The sequence below is a fragment of the Rissa tridactyla genome, chromosome 27 (genome assembly GCF_028500815.1).
Source record: "Rissa tridactyla isolate bRisTri1 chromosome 27, bRisTri1.patW.cur.20221130, whole genome shotgun sequence".
Lineage (NCBI taxonomy): Eukaryota > Metazoa > Chordata > Aves > Charadriiformes > Laridae > Rissa > Rissa tridactyla.
Window position 1 is genome coordinate 1,122,557 of NC_071492.1, and position 13,154 is coordinate 1,135,710.

Consider the following 13,154-nt stretch of genomic DNA (forward strand, 5'->3'; position numbering starts at 1 on the left):
CACCCATGACTCTTCTGAGTATCCTTCTGCCTGTAGCCCCAGGCACCTCTGGATTGGGGGATGCCCCTCCATCCTGGGGACTCAGGGGCTCCTCCACATTCCCATCGCTGGAGCAGATTACGTTCCTCTCCCCCATGGCACTCTGAAAAGTGAAACCAGTTTGCTCAAGACAAGCAGGATCTTGCCTGTTTCAAGCCAAGGCTTGGATCCAGTTCTACCACCCCTGCTCCGATCATCATGTTAGGGGATGGCAGAGAACGCGACAGAGTGGATCGCGATGAAATAAGTCTGTTTATTAACAGAGACCTGCCTGGGTACGAAAGGTAAGCAAGGAACTCGCACTCCTGCCATCCCTTGGCCCCAGCTGTGCCAGCACCCTCCCCACCACCCTGCGCACACCCTTCCAGACAGGGCACAAAGCACTCGCCAGCTGGGGGCAACCCCAGCAGGGGCCCTGGCCTGGGATTGCCGGGGGAGGGTCCAGGGTCCCCCCAACACCTCTGCTGAGCCCCCCTCCGCTCACCACAGCAGCTGGACACCACCACCCACAGCCCCGGCACCCCAGGCTGGGGCAGGGACGAGACCTTCAGCCTTTGGGGATGGAAACTCCATGATCCCGGTGAGACAAAGGGTGCAAAAAGGCTCCTGTGAGTACTGTGTCCAGTTTTGGGCTCCCCAGTTCAAGAGGGACAGGGAACTACTGGAGCGAGTCCAGCGAAGGGCAACCAAGATGATTGTGGGACTGGAGCACCTCCCTTATGAGGAGAGGCTGAAAGAGCTGGGACTCTTTAGCCTGGAGAAGAGAAGGTTGAGGGGGGACCTGATTAATGTTTGCAAGTATCTAAAGGGTGGGTTTAAGGAGGACGGAGCCAGGCTCTTTTCAATGGTTCCCAGCGACAGGACAAGGGGCAATGGGCACAAGCTAGAACATAGGAAGTTCCGTTCAAATACACGGAAAAACTTCTTTACAGTGAGGGTGACAGAGCCCTGGAACAGGCTGCCCAGGGAGGGTGTGGAGTCCCCTTCTCTGGATTTTTTCAAGACCCGCCTGGATGCAGCCCTGAGGGATGTGCTTTAGGCAACCCTGCTCTAGCAGGGGAGTGGGACTAGATGATCTCTAGAGGTCCCTTCCAACTCTGAAGATTCCGTGATTCCGTGATTCAGAGAAAGACTCAGGTGAGGGCAAGGGAGGGAGCGAGGCAGATCCGGGAGGAAAACACACAGTTTTCCTGCAGTTCATATTCCCCCCTACCCACTTACCTGACCGAGCCCTGCACGTCTGGCCAAGGGGGGGTCAAGACAGCACCCAAAACCCACTGCAGCTGCTGCACCAGAAACTCCCAGACCCACACGCAAACACCAAGGGAAGGAGAACACCAACGGGGTTCTTCAGCCGGACCCCTGCCCGGGAAAGCCCCCGCAGCACCAGGCCCTCCCAGGAACCCAGCGCAGCCCCGGGGAGCCCCGCCGACGGAGCCAGCGGGGGAGCCCCAGCTCAGCCGGCGGAGCTCCGGGCAGCAGCGGGGCCCCGCGGGGGGAGCGCCTCCCCGGCCCCGCACGGAGCCGGGCCATGAAGAGCGGGGGCGCACGGGGAGCGCCAGCCCGCCGGGCTCCCTTCCCCGCAGCCCCGCACCGAGCAGACGGCACCCACCCGTCCCACAGACGGCACCCAGGGACTCCGCCCTCCGACACCCACCGCTCCCGCCGCCGCTCGCCGCGAACTGACGGACGGGCGGTATTTATACCCCTGTCACAGCCCGCCCACCGCTCCGGCCAATCAGCGCGCAGGGCTCAGGAGTGGCGGCAGAGGCAGCCAATGGAAGGGCCGCCTTGAGCTCCCCTCAGCAGCTGCCCCAGTGCCTGGAGCGGGACGGCGCCCGTTAAACGCTTGTGGCCTTGCGGTAACTAACTGCGGCCAGACGGCACCGGGCCGAGCTGTGCACAATGAGCCACCTTTGTTGATAACAAAGCAGAGAGCCAGATGGAGCCTGGAGAAACCAGGACCAAGAGGTAAACAGCGATTAGATAAGACGAGCACGCACAAAAAGCAATTCTCTGCCAGGTTCAGCCAATTGTCAGCACAGCTGTTAGTCTTTAACGACAGGGTTTGGCAGCTGCATGCCACAAAAGTGAGAAAAATGGGTGCGACTGGGACTAAGGAAGAAATGTTTTAGGCTGGGGGTGGTGAGACCCTGGCCCAGGTTGCCCAGAGAGGTGGGAGATGTCCCGACCCTGGAAACATCCCAGGTTGGACGGGGCTGTGGGAGACCTGGTCCGGGGGGAGATGTCCCTGCCCGGGGCAGGCGGCCGGACTCGATGGATTTGCCGGTCTTCACCAGCCAGGGCTCCAACCACGCCGACCAAGCTGCAGAAGGCAAAGGCAGGGTCTATGAGAATGAAGAGCCGCCCACAGTAGGAGAAGATCAGGTTCGAGACCATCTGAGGAACCTGAAGGTGCGTAAGTCCATGGGACCGGATGAAATCCATCCACGGGTCCTGAGGGAGCCGGCAGATGAAGTCGCTAAGCCGCTTTCCGTTATATTTGAAAAGTGGCGGCAGTCTGGTGAAGTTCCCGCTGACTGGAAAAGGGGAAACAACCCCCATTTCCAAAAAGGGAAAAAAGGAGGACACGGGGAACTACGGGCCAGTCAGTCCCACCTCTCTGCCTGGCAAGGTCATGGAGCAGATCCTCCTGGAATCTCTGCTAAGGCACACGGAAGATTAGGAGGTGACTGGTGACAGCCAACATGGCTTCACCAAAGCCAAATCCTGCCTGACAACTCCGGTGGCCTTCTGTGATGTTGCCACAGCATTGGTAGACAAGGGGAGAGCAACCGATGTCATCTACCTGGATTTATGCAAAGCGTTTGACACCGTCCCGCACGACATCCTGGTCTCTCAATTGGAAACGCATGGATTTGATGGAGGGACCGCTCGGTGGATAAGGAACCGGCTGGCTGGCCGCACTCAAAGCGTTGCGGTCAATGGCCCAATGTCCACGTGGAAACCAGTGACGAGTGGTGTTCCTCAGGGGTCAGTACTGGGACCAGTGCTGTTTAACATCTTTGTCGGTGACAGGGACAGTGGGATCGAGTGCACCCTCAGCAAGTTTGCCCATGACACCAAGCTGTGTGGTACGGTCGACACACTGGAGGGAAGGGATGCCATCCAGAGGGACCTGGACAGGCTGGAGAGATGGGCCTGTGCGAACCTCATGAAGTTCAACCAGGCCAAGTGCAAGGTCCTGCACCCGGGTCAGGGCAATCCCAGGGACAAATACAGGTTGGGCAGAGAATGGCTTGAGAGCAGCCCTGAGGAGGAGGACTTGGGGGTGTTGGTGGATGAGAAGCTCAACATGAGCCGGCAATGCGCACTTGCAGCCCAGAAAGCCAACCGCATCCTGGGCTACACCAAAAGAAGCGTGGCCAGCAGGGCGAGGGAGGCAATTCTGCCCCTCTACTCTGCTCTGGTGAGACCCCACCTGGAGAACCGCGTCCAGCTCTGGAGTCCTCAGCACAAGAAGGACACGGACCTGTTGGAGCGGGGCCAGAGGAGGGCCACGAAGGCGATCAGAGGGCTGGAGAACCCATGCTATGAGGACAGGCTGAGAGAGTTGGGGATGTTCAGCCTGGAGAAGAGAAGGCTCCGGGGAGACCTTAGAGCCCCTTCCAGTCCCTTAAAGGAGGCCCACAGGAAGGATGGGGAGGGACTCTGGATCAGGGAGTGTAATGATAGGACACGGGGTAACGGTTTCAAACCGAAAGAGGGTAGATTTAGATTGGATATTAGGAAGAAATTCTTTACTGTAAAGGTGGAGAGGCACTGGAAGAGGTTGCCTAGGGAAGCTGTGGCTGCCCCATCCCTGGAAGTGTTCAAGGCCAGGCTGGATGAGGCTTTGAGCAGCCTGGTCTGGTGGGAGGTGTCCCTGCCCAGGGCAGGGGGGTTGGAACTACATGATCTTTAAGGTCCCTCCCAACCCAAACCATTCTATGATTCTATGAGTTTGAAGGTCTCTTCGATCATAAACTATTCTACGATAAAATGCCCCGTAAAACCCCGTTCAGGTACCGCACTTAGGCTGGGACAGCCTCGTGCACATAAATAAATATTTACACTCCCTAATCCACATTTCTCACCCAGATCCCTCCTTCGCGCGGGTCAATGAGAAGTTTTATACCAGCGGCCAGCTGTTGGGTGGTTTCCGAGCCGCGTCTAGAAACGAGGATGTTCTCGTTGAGGGATATTAGCTGTTGAGCATAAATGAGTGAGTTTTAATTAGAATAAATTACTTGGGATTATAGCACGGTGCTGTTTGCCGAGCTTTACTGAGCATGAGTAGCTGGAGTTGCTGAAGCCTTTAGGCCGCGATACTTATTTTTCTTAGTAATTTTCCCTGGAGCTAGGCCAGCGCTGGGTTTAGTCTTTTACTACAGGAGAGATGCTCGCGTCTCCCCCACGCCTGGGACCCTCGTGTCTCCCCCACGCCTGGGACCCTCGCGTCTCCCCCACGCCTGGGACCCTCGCGTCTCCCCCACGTTCTGCCCAACAAGGGCAGGCGCACAAGGGATGTGAACCAGAAGCTACGGGGGCTCCAGCCCTCGGCTGAAATTGCAAATCAACCCGGTCAGAGCCTGCCCGGACACAGGAAAAGAATCCAATGAGATGTTTGAAGCCCCCGGGCCAAAAATCACCACCGGACTAAAAGACACCCGTGAGGAGGGGGTGTAGAGATCGCAAGGGTATAATTGCCCAGGGATTTCTTTGTTTGGGGTTGAGCCTGAAGAAGGAGGAAGCGTCTCCCAGCCCGTAAGTGCGCGTCACCAGAAATGGGGCATGAATGCTCGGGCAGCAGCTCCTCCTGATGTACTTTAAGCAGGTAGAGTGTACTTTTAAAATATGAGGTAAAAATATATTTTAGAAGGTAGAATCTCTCATTAAGGAAGAATAAAGAGCTGTAAAGAACTCGCAAGGCCCTGTGAAACCAGACACTTGCTACAAACAATAAATGCCTTACTAATGAATATACCCTTGAAGACAAACAGGAGGCTGAGAATAAGGAACATCCCACCACAGGAGGCGCCGAAACCTGCTGAAAACCAGACAGCTGCTGGATAAGGCATAAAGTCACCAAAAACTGGCAGTAACTGGGCGAAAGGTAAAGGCAGCAGTGGGAGATCGCCACCACCCACTCCATCAGAGACCGCATTGGACCGACCGCCCCCACAGTGCTGGAGCACCCGCGCATCCACTAAAGGACCTTGTAACTTTACATGAAAGCGAGAGACTGTGCTAACCAACAGAAAGCGTTAAGACAAGGTACCAACCAATAATTATAACTAAGGGTGTGTATTTCTGTGTTTTGAGCCGTATAAATATTCCGGAGAGTTTTTAGGCCGGTGTGCCGGCTTCGTGGATTACCACCTAGCACCCACCTTGGCAGAAACGACTGAAATAACTAACACCTCTGCTCCGGGTGTATCTGCACACTGGGTAAACAACCCCGCTGGGGGACAACACTCCTTTAACGATAACTACCCTGTTGTATTTAGTGTATATGAGTGTATTTAGTGTATTTAGTATATTAGTGAATGAGTTACATTTAGCGAATTATTACCGTGACTTTAGGCCTGACAGCGGAGGCACAAACAGCCTGGCTGCTGTAGGTGCGGCTGCACTCAAAAGCGGCAGCCAGGTGCACGGACAGTACGGTTTATTCGATGCAACATATACACCATTCCTCAGCAACGCCGGTCATAAACGCACTAAACGGCAAAATAGCTCTGTGGCTTTCACGGCACGATTGCAAGCACAAGCTTGATTTCCCGGGCAAGCACTCGGCGTGGCCGAGGTCGCAACTCTTACCAAAAGGCGTCCCTTTTGGGGGATGCGAGGAGGACAAACGCCTCAATCCGTCCCGATGACTGGGTGTTGGATTCTCCTCCCTCCATTAGCTACAAAATCGGGGTAAACCATATATTCCCGTTGTGCGGAGGGTGGGTGCGGTCAAGCCGTCGTTCCTTCTGGTTGTACTGGGAGCCGTTCCATTTCTTCTCGGTAGTTGCACAACACATTTCTTGTGAGGAGCATAAGAATGTGACCACGCGGCCTCCACCTCGCTTCGGGTTCGCCCCCCGGTGCCGTAGCCACACAAACCACTGGCTCTTCACCCGTTTTCCATGTCTGTTCTGGGCCACAGCTGTTTATCAGCCCCGTTGGGCTTTGCTTCTCTTTCAGGCTTCCAACATTACCCGAGGTGAGCTTGGGATGCCCTCTTGCCTTCATTTTGCTCCAGAAGTTATATTTCTTGCTATTTTTATGTCTAAGCCAGCAACTGCAAAAGAGCACACAAGCCCCATTGTTTTGTTTCACATTCTATTCAACGTTGGGTGCCTTCTGTCACATCTCAACCAGGTGGCAACTGAAAGTTCTTGATAAAACTTTTACCTTTGTCCCTTAGACATCACCTGTGCGCTGTTATTACTGTGTTTGTCTTCATGCCACATCCCTGGCATATCTACTAATTATCCCCGCCGCTGGCAGCGTTACCCAAAATAAAAGCTCTCGGAATCAAAAGGAGTAGAGAGAGGAGCTATTGCTCTAGTCGACGTCGGGCACTAGGGGGAGGACTCACAAGTCTAGCACACCTCACCGGGGATATTCACCCACTATTTATACACAAAAAATTCTCATCATTCCACCTACCTAATACATAACTCCACCCAGGCTTACAGATTCATCAGGATGACCCAACAGCCTTTTCGCGCAGGCGTATTAAGTTTTGCTGCATCGGCAAAACACTTCCGCGCGAGCTTCTCGGTGGTCATTTGGGTGAGGAGACCCTTCCTCACAATATCCTTTTAAGGTATTGAGTCATCGCAGGACAGCAGAAGTTTACTGTAAGTTTGCTGACTTCTGGAGGATGATAAGTCCCTTGAAGCAGCCACAGCTCTGTCCTAATTGGTATAGGAGAACATACTCGACACCTAAAAGAACCCTGAAGTGATTAACTACTTCTTGCTACCCCATCCTTGGTGATGAGCTACTTCTGGCTGTCTCCTCATTATCACTATCTGTAAACTCAGCTCAGTGACTCACTATTTTCTCACACAGTAAGAAGGTCACTAATCAGCTATTTTCCCCACACAGTGAGAAGGTTAGTACAAAACAAACAACATTTTAGCTAGCACATCACTATAAACAAAGCAGAGGCCTGTCTTTGCTAACAAGAGGGAGTCAGATCCGGGAGGAAAACACACAGCCCTGCAGTTCATATTCCCCCCTACCCACTTACCTGACCGAGCCCCACATGTCTGGCCAAGGGGGGGTCAAGACAGCACCCAAAACCCACTGCAGCTGCTGCACCAGAAACTCCCAGACCCACACGCAAACACCAAGGGGAAGGAGAACACCAACGGGGTCCTGGAGCCCGACCCCCCGCCCGGGAAAGCCCCGGCGGGACCAGGCCCTCCCGGGAACCCAGCACAGCCCGAGGGAGCCCCGCCGACGGAGCCAGCGGGGGAGCCCCAGCTCAGCCGGCGGAGCTCCGGGCAGCAGCGGGGGCCCGCGGCGGAAGCGCCTCCCCAGCCCCGCACGGAGCCGGGCCATGAAGAGCGGGGGCGCACGGGGAGCGCCAGCCCGCCGGGCTCCCTTCCCCGCAGCCCCGCACCGAGCGCACGGCACCCAACAGCGCCCACCGCCAGGACCCACCTCCTCCACGCAACTCCGCTCCCGCCGCCGCGCTGCCCCCGCTGACGGGAGGGACCTGATATTTGTACCCCTGACACGGCCCGCCCACCGCTCCGGCCAATCAGCGCGCAAGGACGAGGAGTGGCGATAGAGGCAGCCAATGGGAGCGCCGCCTCGAGCTCCCCTCAGCAGCTGCCCCTCCCCTCACGTTCCGCCCGGGCCCAGCACCGCCTTTTTGGGTGCAAATTCCATCATTTGGAATGATGTGTGTGGCAGACGCCTTTCAGGTGTGAGCTGAATGCTGTTGTCTTCCAGCTACGTCTTGGTATGCTGAGTGCACCTTCCGGTACACTTACCTTGTTACGACTTCCCTCCTCTTCAGCCATCAAGTTTATTAATTATGACGATTAGTGGCCTGTGAGGAGGGTGACGGGCGGTATGTACGTGCCCCAGGGCCAACATAAAGGGGGCTCTATTGTCCCGCTTTACTGCTAAATCCGCCTCCCGGGGGTTGTTTCGTGCCCCCTTTCGTAGGGCCGGCACGGGGGTATATAAAGGGCCCGGTGGGGGGGCGCAGCCGGGGGGCAGTTGCAGCGGTGTCGGTAACGGTAAGGAGCGGGTGGGCAGAGCCGGGCGGCCGGTAAAGCCTGTGGGAGCCGGGGCGCGTCGGGGACCGAGGGGAAAAGCGGCAGCGGAGGAGGCCGGGGGCGCGGAGGAGGCCGGGGGTCCCGCAGCGGGCGAGCGTTGGGAGCGCGGTGGCTGGAGCGCAAAAAGGCAGAACCCAAAGGCTCTTTCAAGAGCCGCCCCCGGGGGTTCCGCGGAGGAGCCGGACACGGGTCTGGGCCGCGCCCGGAGCGGGGGAGCTGCTCCCCAGTACCCCCAGGACGAGGGGAAGGGGGATGGCGGGGCGGCCGTGAGCGCTGAACCGAGGGATGGGCGCCGCCAGGAGCGACCAGAAGAGCTGGGTCAGTCCCCAACGCCCACAGCTGCTTTCAGCTGCTGCTGGGGCTCCTCCTGCAGCAGCACCTTCTTGAGGGGTCAGGATTTGGGGGTGGCCCAAGGGCCCCCATGGGCAGGAAAACACGGGGACACAGGCTGAAGCTACCCCCCTCCCACCACCAGCACCCCACACTGCCAGGGCAGGAGGGAGAAGATGTTGGGCAGCAGAGCCACCCCCTCACAGCCGTGTCCTCCAACGCTCCCAAAGGCAGGATGGAAAGTGCCACCAGAGGGGAGGGGACAGGGCTGCCTCCAGCACACACCCCTGCCCCAGCAGGAGACAAACACATGTAGAAACACATCATGTTTTAATAAACAATACAAAACAGCAGGAAAAAAAAAAGCTTCCGTGTGAATGAGAGTCTAACTTTCAAGGGAGCCCCACAGGGGCCACTTCACCCCCTGGCCCTGTGTCCCCTCCACCCTGCACAGGGCCAGGGACCTGCACTGACATTTCTGCACCCAGCTCATCTGGCAGCAGCTGCTCCAGCTCCATCACCACAGCTCAGCATCACCTGTGAGGTGTGAGAGGAGCAAGATGGGTTCTGGGGTGGGCCCAGGAGGATGAAGAAACCAGTCCCAGGCTTGAGGTCCCAGTGCAGGCAGCACACAGCAGCTCCCAGCACCTCTCCCCACCTGCAGGACCAACCCGGAGCAGCAGCTGAGGGAAGGACATCCCCACACTCCCCTGCGCTGCTGGAAGGGCTCAAGCTGGGAGGCCCCACCAAGCAAAGGTCCTTTCTCCAGCGCCTCTGTCACCCGGGCGCTTGGGGCTTGCTGCAGATGTACGGCCGTGACTGGGAGCAGCCTGCACTCGCGACAGCCCCGTCGTACAAATACGCACACTCTCCTTGGCCCTGCACCACAAACCTGCAACAAGCAGCACAGGCACCGCTGGCACCACGGGGGTCGCGGTCGTCCCCTCAAGCACCAGGAGGGGACAAGGGCCGCCTGCGAGGGACAGCCCCAGCAGACACGTCCCACCAGGGCCCTGCCCGTCCCACCGCAGGACTGTCTCCTCACGGCCCCGGCTCCCAACGGGACTCACCTCTGGTTGAACCTGCCGCCATCCACCCACTGCAGGTGCTCGCCCCGTCTCCGCAGCCCAAGCCAGCAATCAACATGGGCCTTCTGACTCCAGAGGAACTCCTGGGCACGACACAGAGAAGCCAACAGTCAGGAGATGCTGCTGCCAGACCCACACTGGTCCCTGCCAGCCCCACACGGCTACCACCAGCCCTGGGATGGCAGCAGCTCCCACCCCACGCCTGCTCCAACAAGCTCCAGAGCTGCTGCAGGAGCTCACCAGCCCGGCCAGCGCTCTCGCTCCTGCTCTGACACAGCTCGGCTCCAACCCCGGGCTCTGCACCCAACCCAGGAACACCCCCAAACCCCCACGCAGCCACAACAGCCCCTCACTCACCATCTCCCACTCCCTCCGGGGCATGGCCAGCGAGGCCCCATGCGAGGAGCACTGCTCCTGGCTCCACTCCCAGCTGCCCTCAGCCCTCGACAGGTAGTAGCAGACATTGCGGTACCCGACCCAGTCATCAGGACAGGCCAGCACCAGAGCCACAGGCACAGCTGGATCCCCTCCACATCTTCCTGCTGGAGAGGGAAGGGCAGAAGGGCAGAGGATTGGGCTCCACAGGGACCAGGGGACACAGCTCCGCGGGGCAGGGAAGGAGGCAGCCGCTCCTCCCTTACCTGAGAGTGCAGCAACAGCCATGGTCAGAGCCAGCACCAGAGCCACCAGCACAGCCAGCACCAGGGCACACACTGGATGGAGCGTGGGGCACCTGCCTGGAGGGAGAAAGAGCCACTCGGGGTGAGGACGGTGCTGTCCCCCTCCCAGCCCCACCACCCCCAGCACAACCTGCCCAGGGAACACAGGAGGGACCCCCCAGACCCCTCTACCCCACACACACTCAGCTGCAGCTTCTCAACCCCCTCCCCGGGCACAGCAACTGCCATCGGGCCATTCCCAGCTGGCAGCAAGGGACAGTCACACAGGGCAGGGACAAGGCTGTCACCCCACACACACTGGGGGACAGCCCCCAGCAGGAGAGCTGCCAGGCAGAGAGAGACGGGGGGGCTGATACAGCCCCCCAGCGAGGACCCAGCAGAACACAAGACCCTTTCCCAGACAGCTGGAAGAAGCCCCACACGTGCCAGCCCCACTCCTCCTGGGGTGACACTGCCACGGGGACACTGTCCCCTCCCAACAGGCCACAGGGGGGGCCCCGCACTCACCCACAAGTCCTCTGCGTGGCCTTTCACCTGTGCCCCGAGGCATCTCTGCGTGTGGGGATTTCCCTCTGTCCCGGGGACTCAGGGGCTCCTCCACATTCCCCTCGCTGGAGCAGGATCTGTTCCCTTCTCCCATGGCACTCTGAAAAGTGGAACCACTGCACTCACAAGAAGCACAATCTTGCCTGTTTCAAGCCACTTCTACCACCCCTGCTCTCATCATTGTGTTGGGACATTGCAGGGAACACCAGGCAGGACATCAGGACCATTAACTCTGTTGGCTGACTGGCAGCACACCCGGCTGTCACAGATCAGCCCTGGCCACACGGTCTCACCCAGCCTGAGGAAGGCCATGCCAGGGAAGGGCTGTCCCTGCTCCCCCTGGGACGCTGCAGCCTGTCCCCAACACCTGGGGACACAAACACAGCCCCAGTGAGCTCAGGGACCAGCCCTTGGAGCCCAGCAGGGCCAGCGCCCTGGGGACGGTCGCTGATGTCTGGCTGAAGGAGGGCAGAAGGCAGACGAGGGAGGAACAGACCCAGGTCTGGACATTCCCCTCCAGCCCCACTCACCCAGCTGAGCCCTGCAGCCCGGCCTCCACCAGCCCAGGCAGAAACCCCAACTGCCAGCAGCTGCTGGAGCACCAGCTCTCCGTCCTGGCAGGCAAATGCCAACGCCCGGCACAGGAGAGCGGCAAGAGAGGCTCCGTCTGCACCAGGGCACGGGGCTGCTCTCCCCAGAGCCGCTCCTGCGCCTTTGCACAAAGCGGCTCCTGCAGCCCGGGCTTCTCTGGTGCGAAATCGACTGCTGCTGGCGATCCGTGACCCCCACCCTCTGGCTCCCTGCCCAGATCCGTGACCCCCACCCTCTGGCTCCCTGCCCAGATCCGTGACCCCCACCCTCTGGCTCCCTGCCAGCAGAAGCAGAAGCAGAAGCAGAAGCAGAAGCAGAAGCAGAAGCAGAAGCAGAAGCAGAAGCAGAAGCAGAAGCAGAAGCAGACCCCCTCCCGCCCCGCGGCGCCCAGGGACTCCGCGCTCCGACACCCACCGCTCCCGCCGCCGCTCGCCGCGAACTGACTGAGGGACGGTATTTATACCCCTGGCACGGCCCGCCCACCGCTCCGGCCAATCAGCGCGCAAGGGCCAGTGACGACACAGGGAGGCGATCGGAGCGCGCCCCCGTGACCCGCCGGGCTTTTTGCCACGCCCCCGCAGAACTCGCCCCGTCCACGGACGCTGTTGGAAACCGCCTGGGCGGCGCGAAGGGCTCTCGCTTCAGCTGTCGGAGCGTCCCGGGACGTTCTTGCCGGGCTGTTTTGGGTGGGAGCTCGGGGATTTTCAGCCCCCGGGGGCCACCGGAGGGTGCCGGCCGTCCCCGGTAGGCAGCCCCCCAGGGAGGACCCAGCAGAACACAAGACCCTTTCCCAGACCTGGGCTTTTCCTGCAGCCCGGGCTTCTCTGCTTGCGAAATCGACTGCTGCTGGCGATTCGTGACCCCCACTCTGTGGCTCCCTGCCCAGATTCGCGACCCCCACTCTATGGCTCCCACCCCGGAAAAGCAGCAGCGGCTCCTCCCGAAACAACCCGCCCAGAGACCAGGTGCTCCAGCATCCACAGAGACGGGGACTGTGCGGGGCGCTGGAGCCGGAACCCCCCGCCCGGGAAAGCCCCGGCGGGACCAGGCCCTCCCGGGAACCCAGCGCAGCCCCGGGGAGCCCCGCCGACGGAGCCAGCGGGGGAGCCACAGCTCAGCCGGCGGAGCTCCGGGCAGCAGCGGGGCCCCGCGGCGGAAGCGCCTCCCCGGCCCCGCACGGAGCCAGGCCATGAAGAGCGGGGGCGCACGGGGAGCGCCAGCCCGCCGGGCTCCCTTCCCCGCAGCCCCGCACCGAGCAGACGGCACCCACCCGTCCCGCGGACGGCACCCACGGATTCCGCGCTCCGACACCCACCGTTCCCGCCGCCGTTCGGCGCGAACTGAGGGACGGTATTTATACCCCTGGCACGGCCCGCCCACCGCTCCGGCCAATCAGCGCGCGGGGCGAGGAGTGGCGGCACAGGCAGCCAATCAGCGCGTCAGCGCGGCAACTTTTTCAAACCGAACTCAACCGCTCCCAGCGTGGACCCTCCCGAGCCGACCGTTTCTGAAGGAAACCGAGGGGTTTCTGTCTCTTTGCCCCGCCCCCGGTGAGCGATGGGGCGGCTGCGAGCAGCAGCGCGGAG

General features: G+C 59.9%; 1 protein-coding gene across 3 annotated transcripts; it reads right to left on the bottom strand.

The window, feature by feature from the left end:
* Positions 1-3: 3 nt before the first annotated feature.
* On the bottom strand, positions 4-12,664 carry LOC128901680 (C-type lectin domain family 2 member B-like). 3 transcript variants are annotated; one of them, XR_008463494.1, is made up of 7 exons: positions 11,508-11,786; positions 10,939-11,344; positions 10,393-10,488; positions 10,109-10,293; positions 9,734-9,834; positions 5,863-6,331; positions 4-142 (listed from the first exon to the last, which is right to left on the bottom strand). XR_008463494.1 is itself a non-coding variant. In XM_054183811.1 (6 exons), exons 1-6 carry the CDS (start codon positions 12,543-12,545, stop codon positions 9,197-9,199), a joined length of 552 nt encoding a protein of 183 aa, XP_054039786.1. In that variant the 5' UTR covers positions 12,546-12,664; the 3' UTR covers positions 8,729-9,196. The 3 variants fall into 3 exon arrangements, 2 of the variants coding, with proteins under 2 accessions (XP_054039786.1, XP_054039785.1); XM_054183811.1 differs by lacking the exons at positions 4-142; positions 5,863-6,331; positions 11,508-11,786 and adding exons at positions 8,729-9,200; positions 12,519-12,664 and having other exon boundaries at positions 10,939-11,077; XM_054183810.1 differs by lacking the exons at positions 4-142; positions 5,863-6,331; positions 11,508-11,786 and adding exons at positions 8,733-9,555; positions 12,519-12,664 and having other exon boundaries at positions 10,939-11,077.
* Positions 12,665-13,154: the final 490 nt, after the last annotated feature.

What these genes read in the sequence shown, in the direction of transcription:
- LOC128901680 (XM_054183810.1), bottom strand. Translation starts at nt 12,545, where the DNA reads ATGCTGGAGCACCTGGTCTCTGGGCGG. An exon ending in GGCTGTTGCTGCACTCTCAG is followed by an intron (nt 10,294 to 10,392) that starts GTAAGGGAGGAG and finishes TTCCCTCTCCAG; the next exon opens with CAGGAAGATGTGGAGGGGAT. An exon ending in GGCGGCAGGTTCAACCAGAG is followed by an intron (nt 9,556 to 9,733) that starts GTGAGTCCCGTT and finishes TGCTTGTTGCAG; the next exon opens with GTTTGTGGTGCAGGGCCAAG.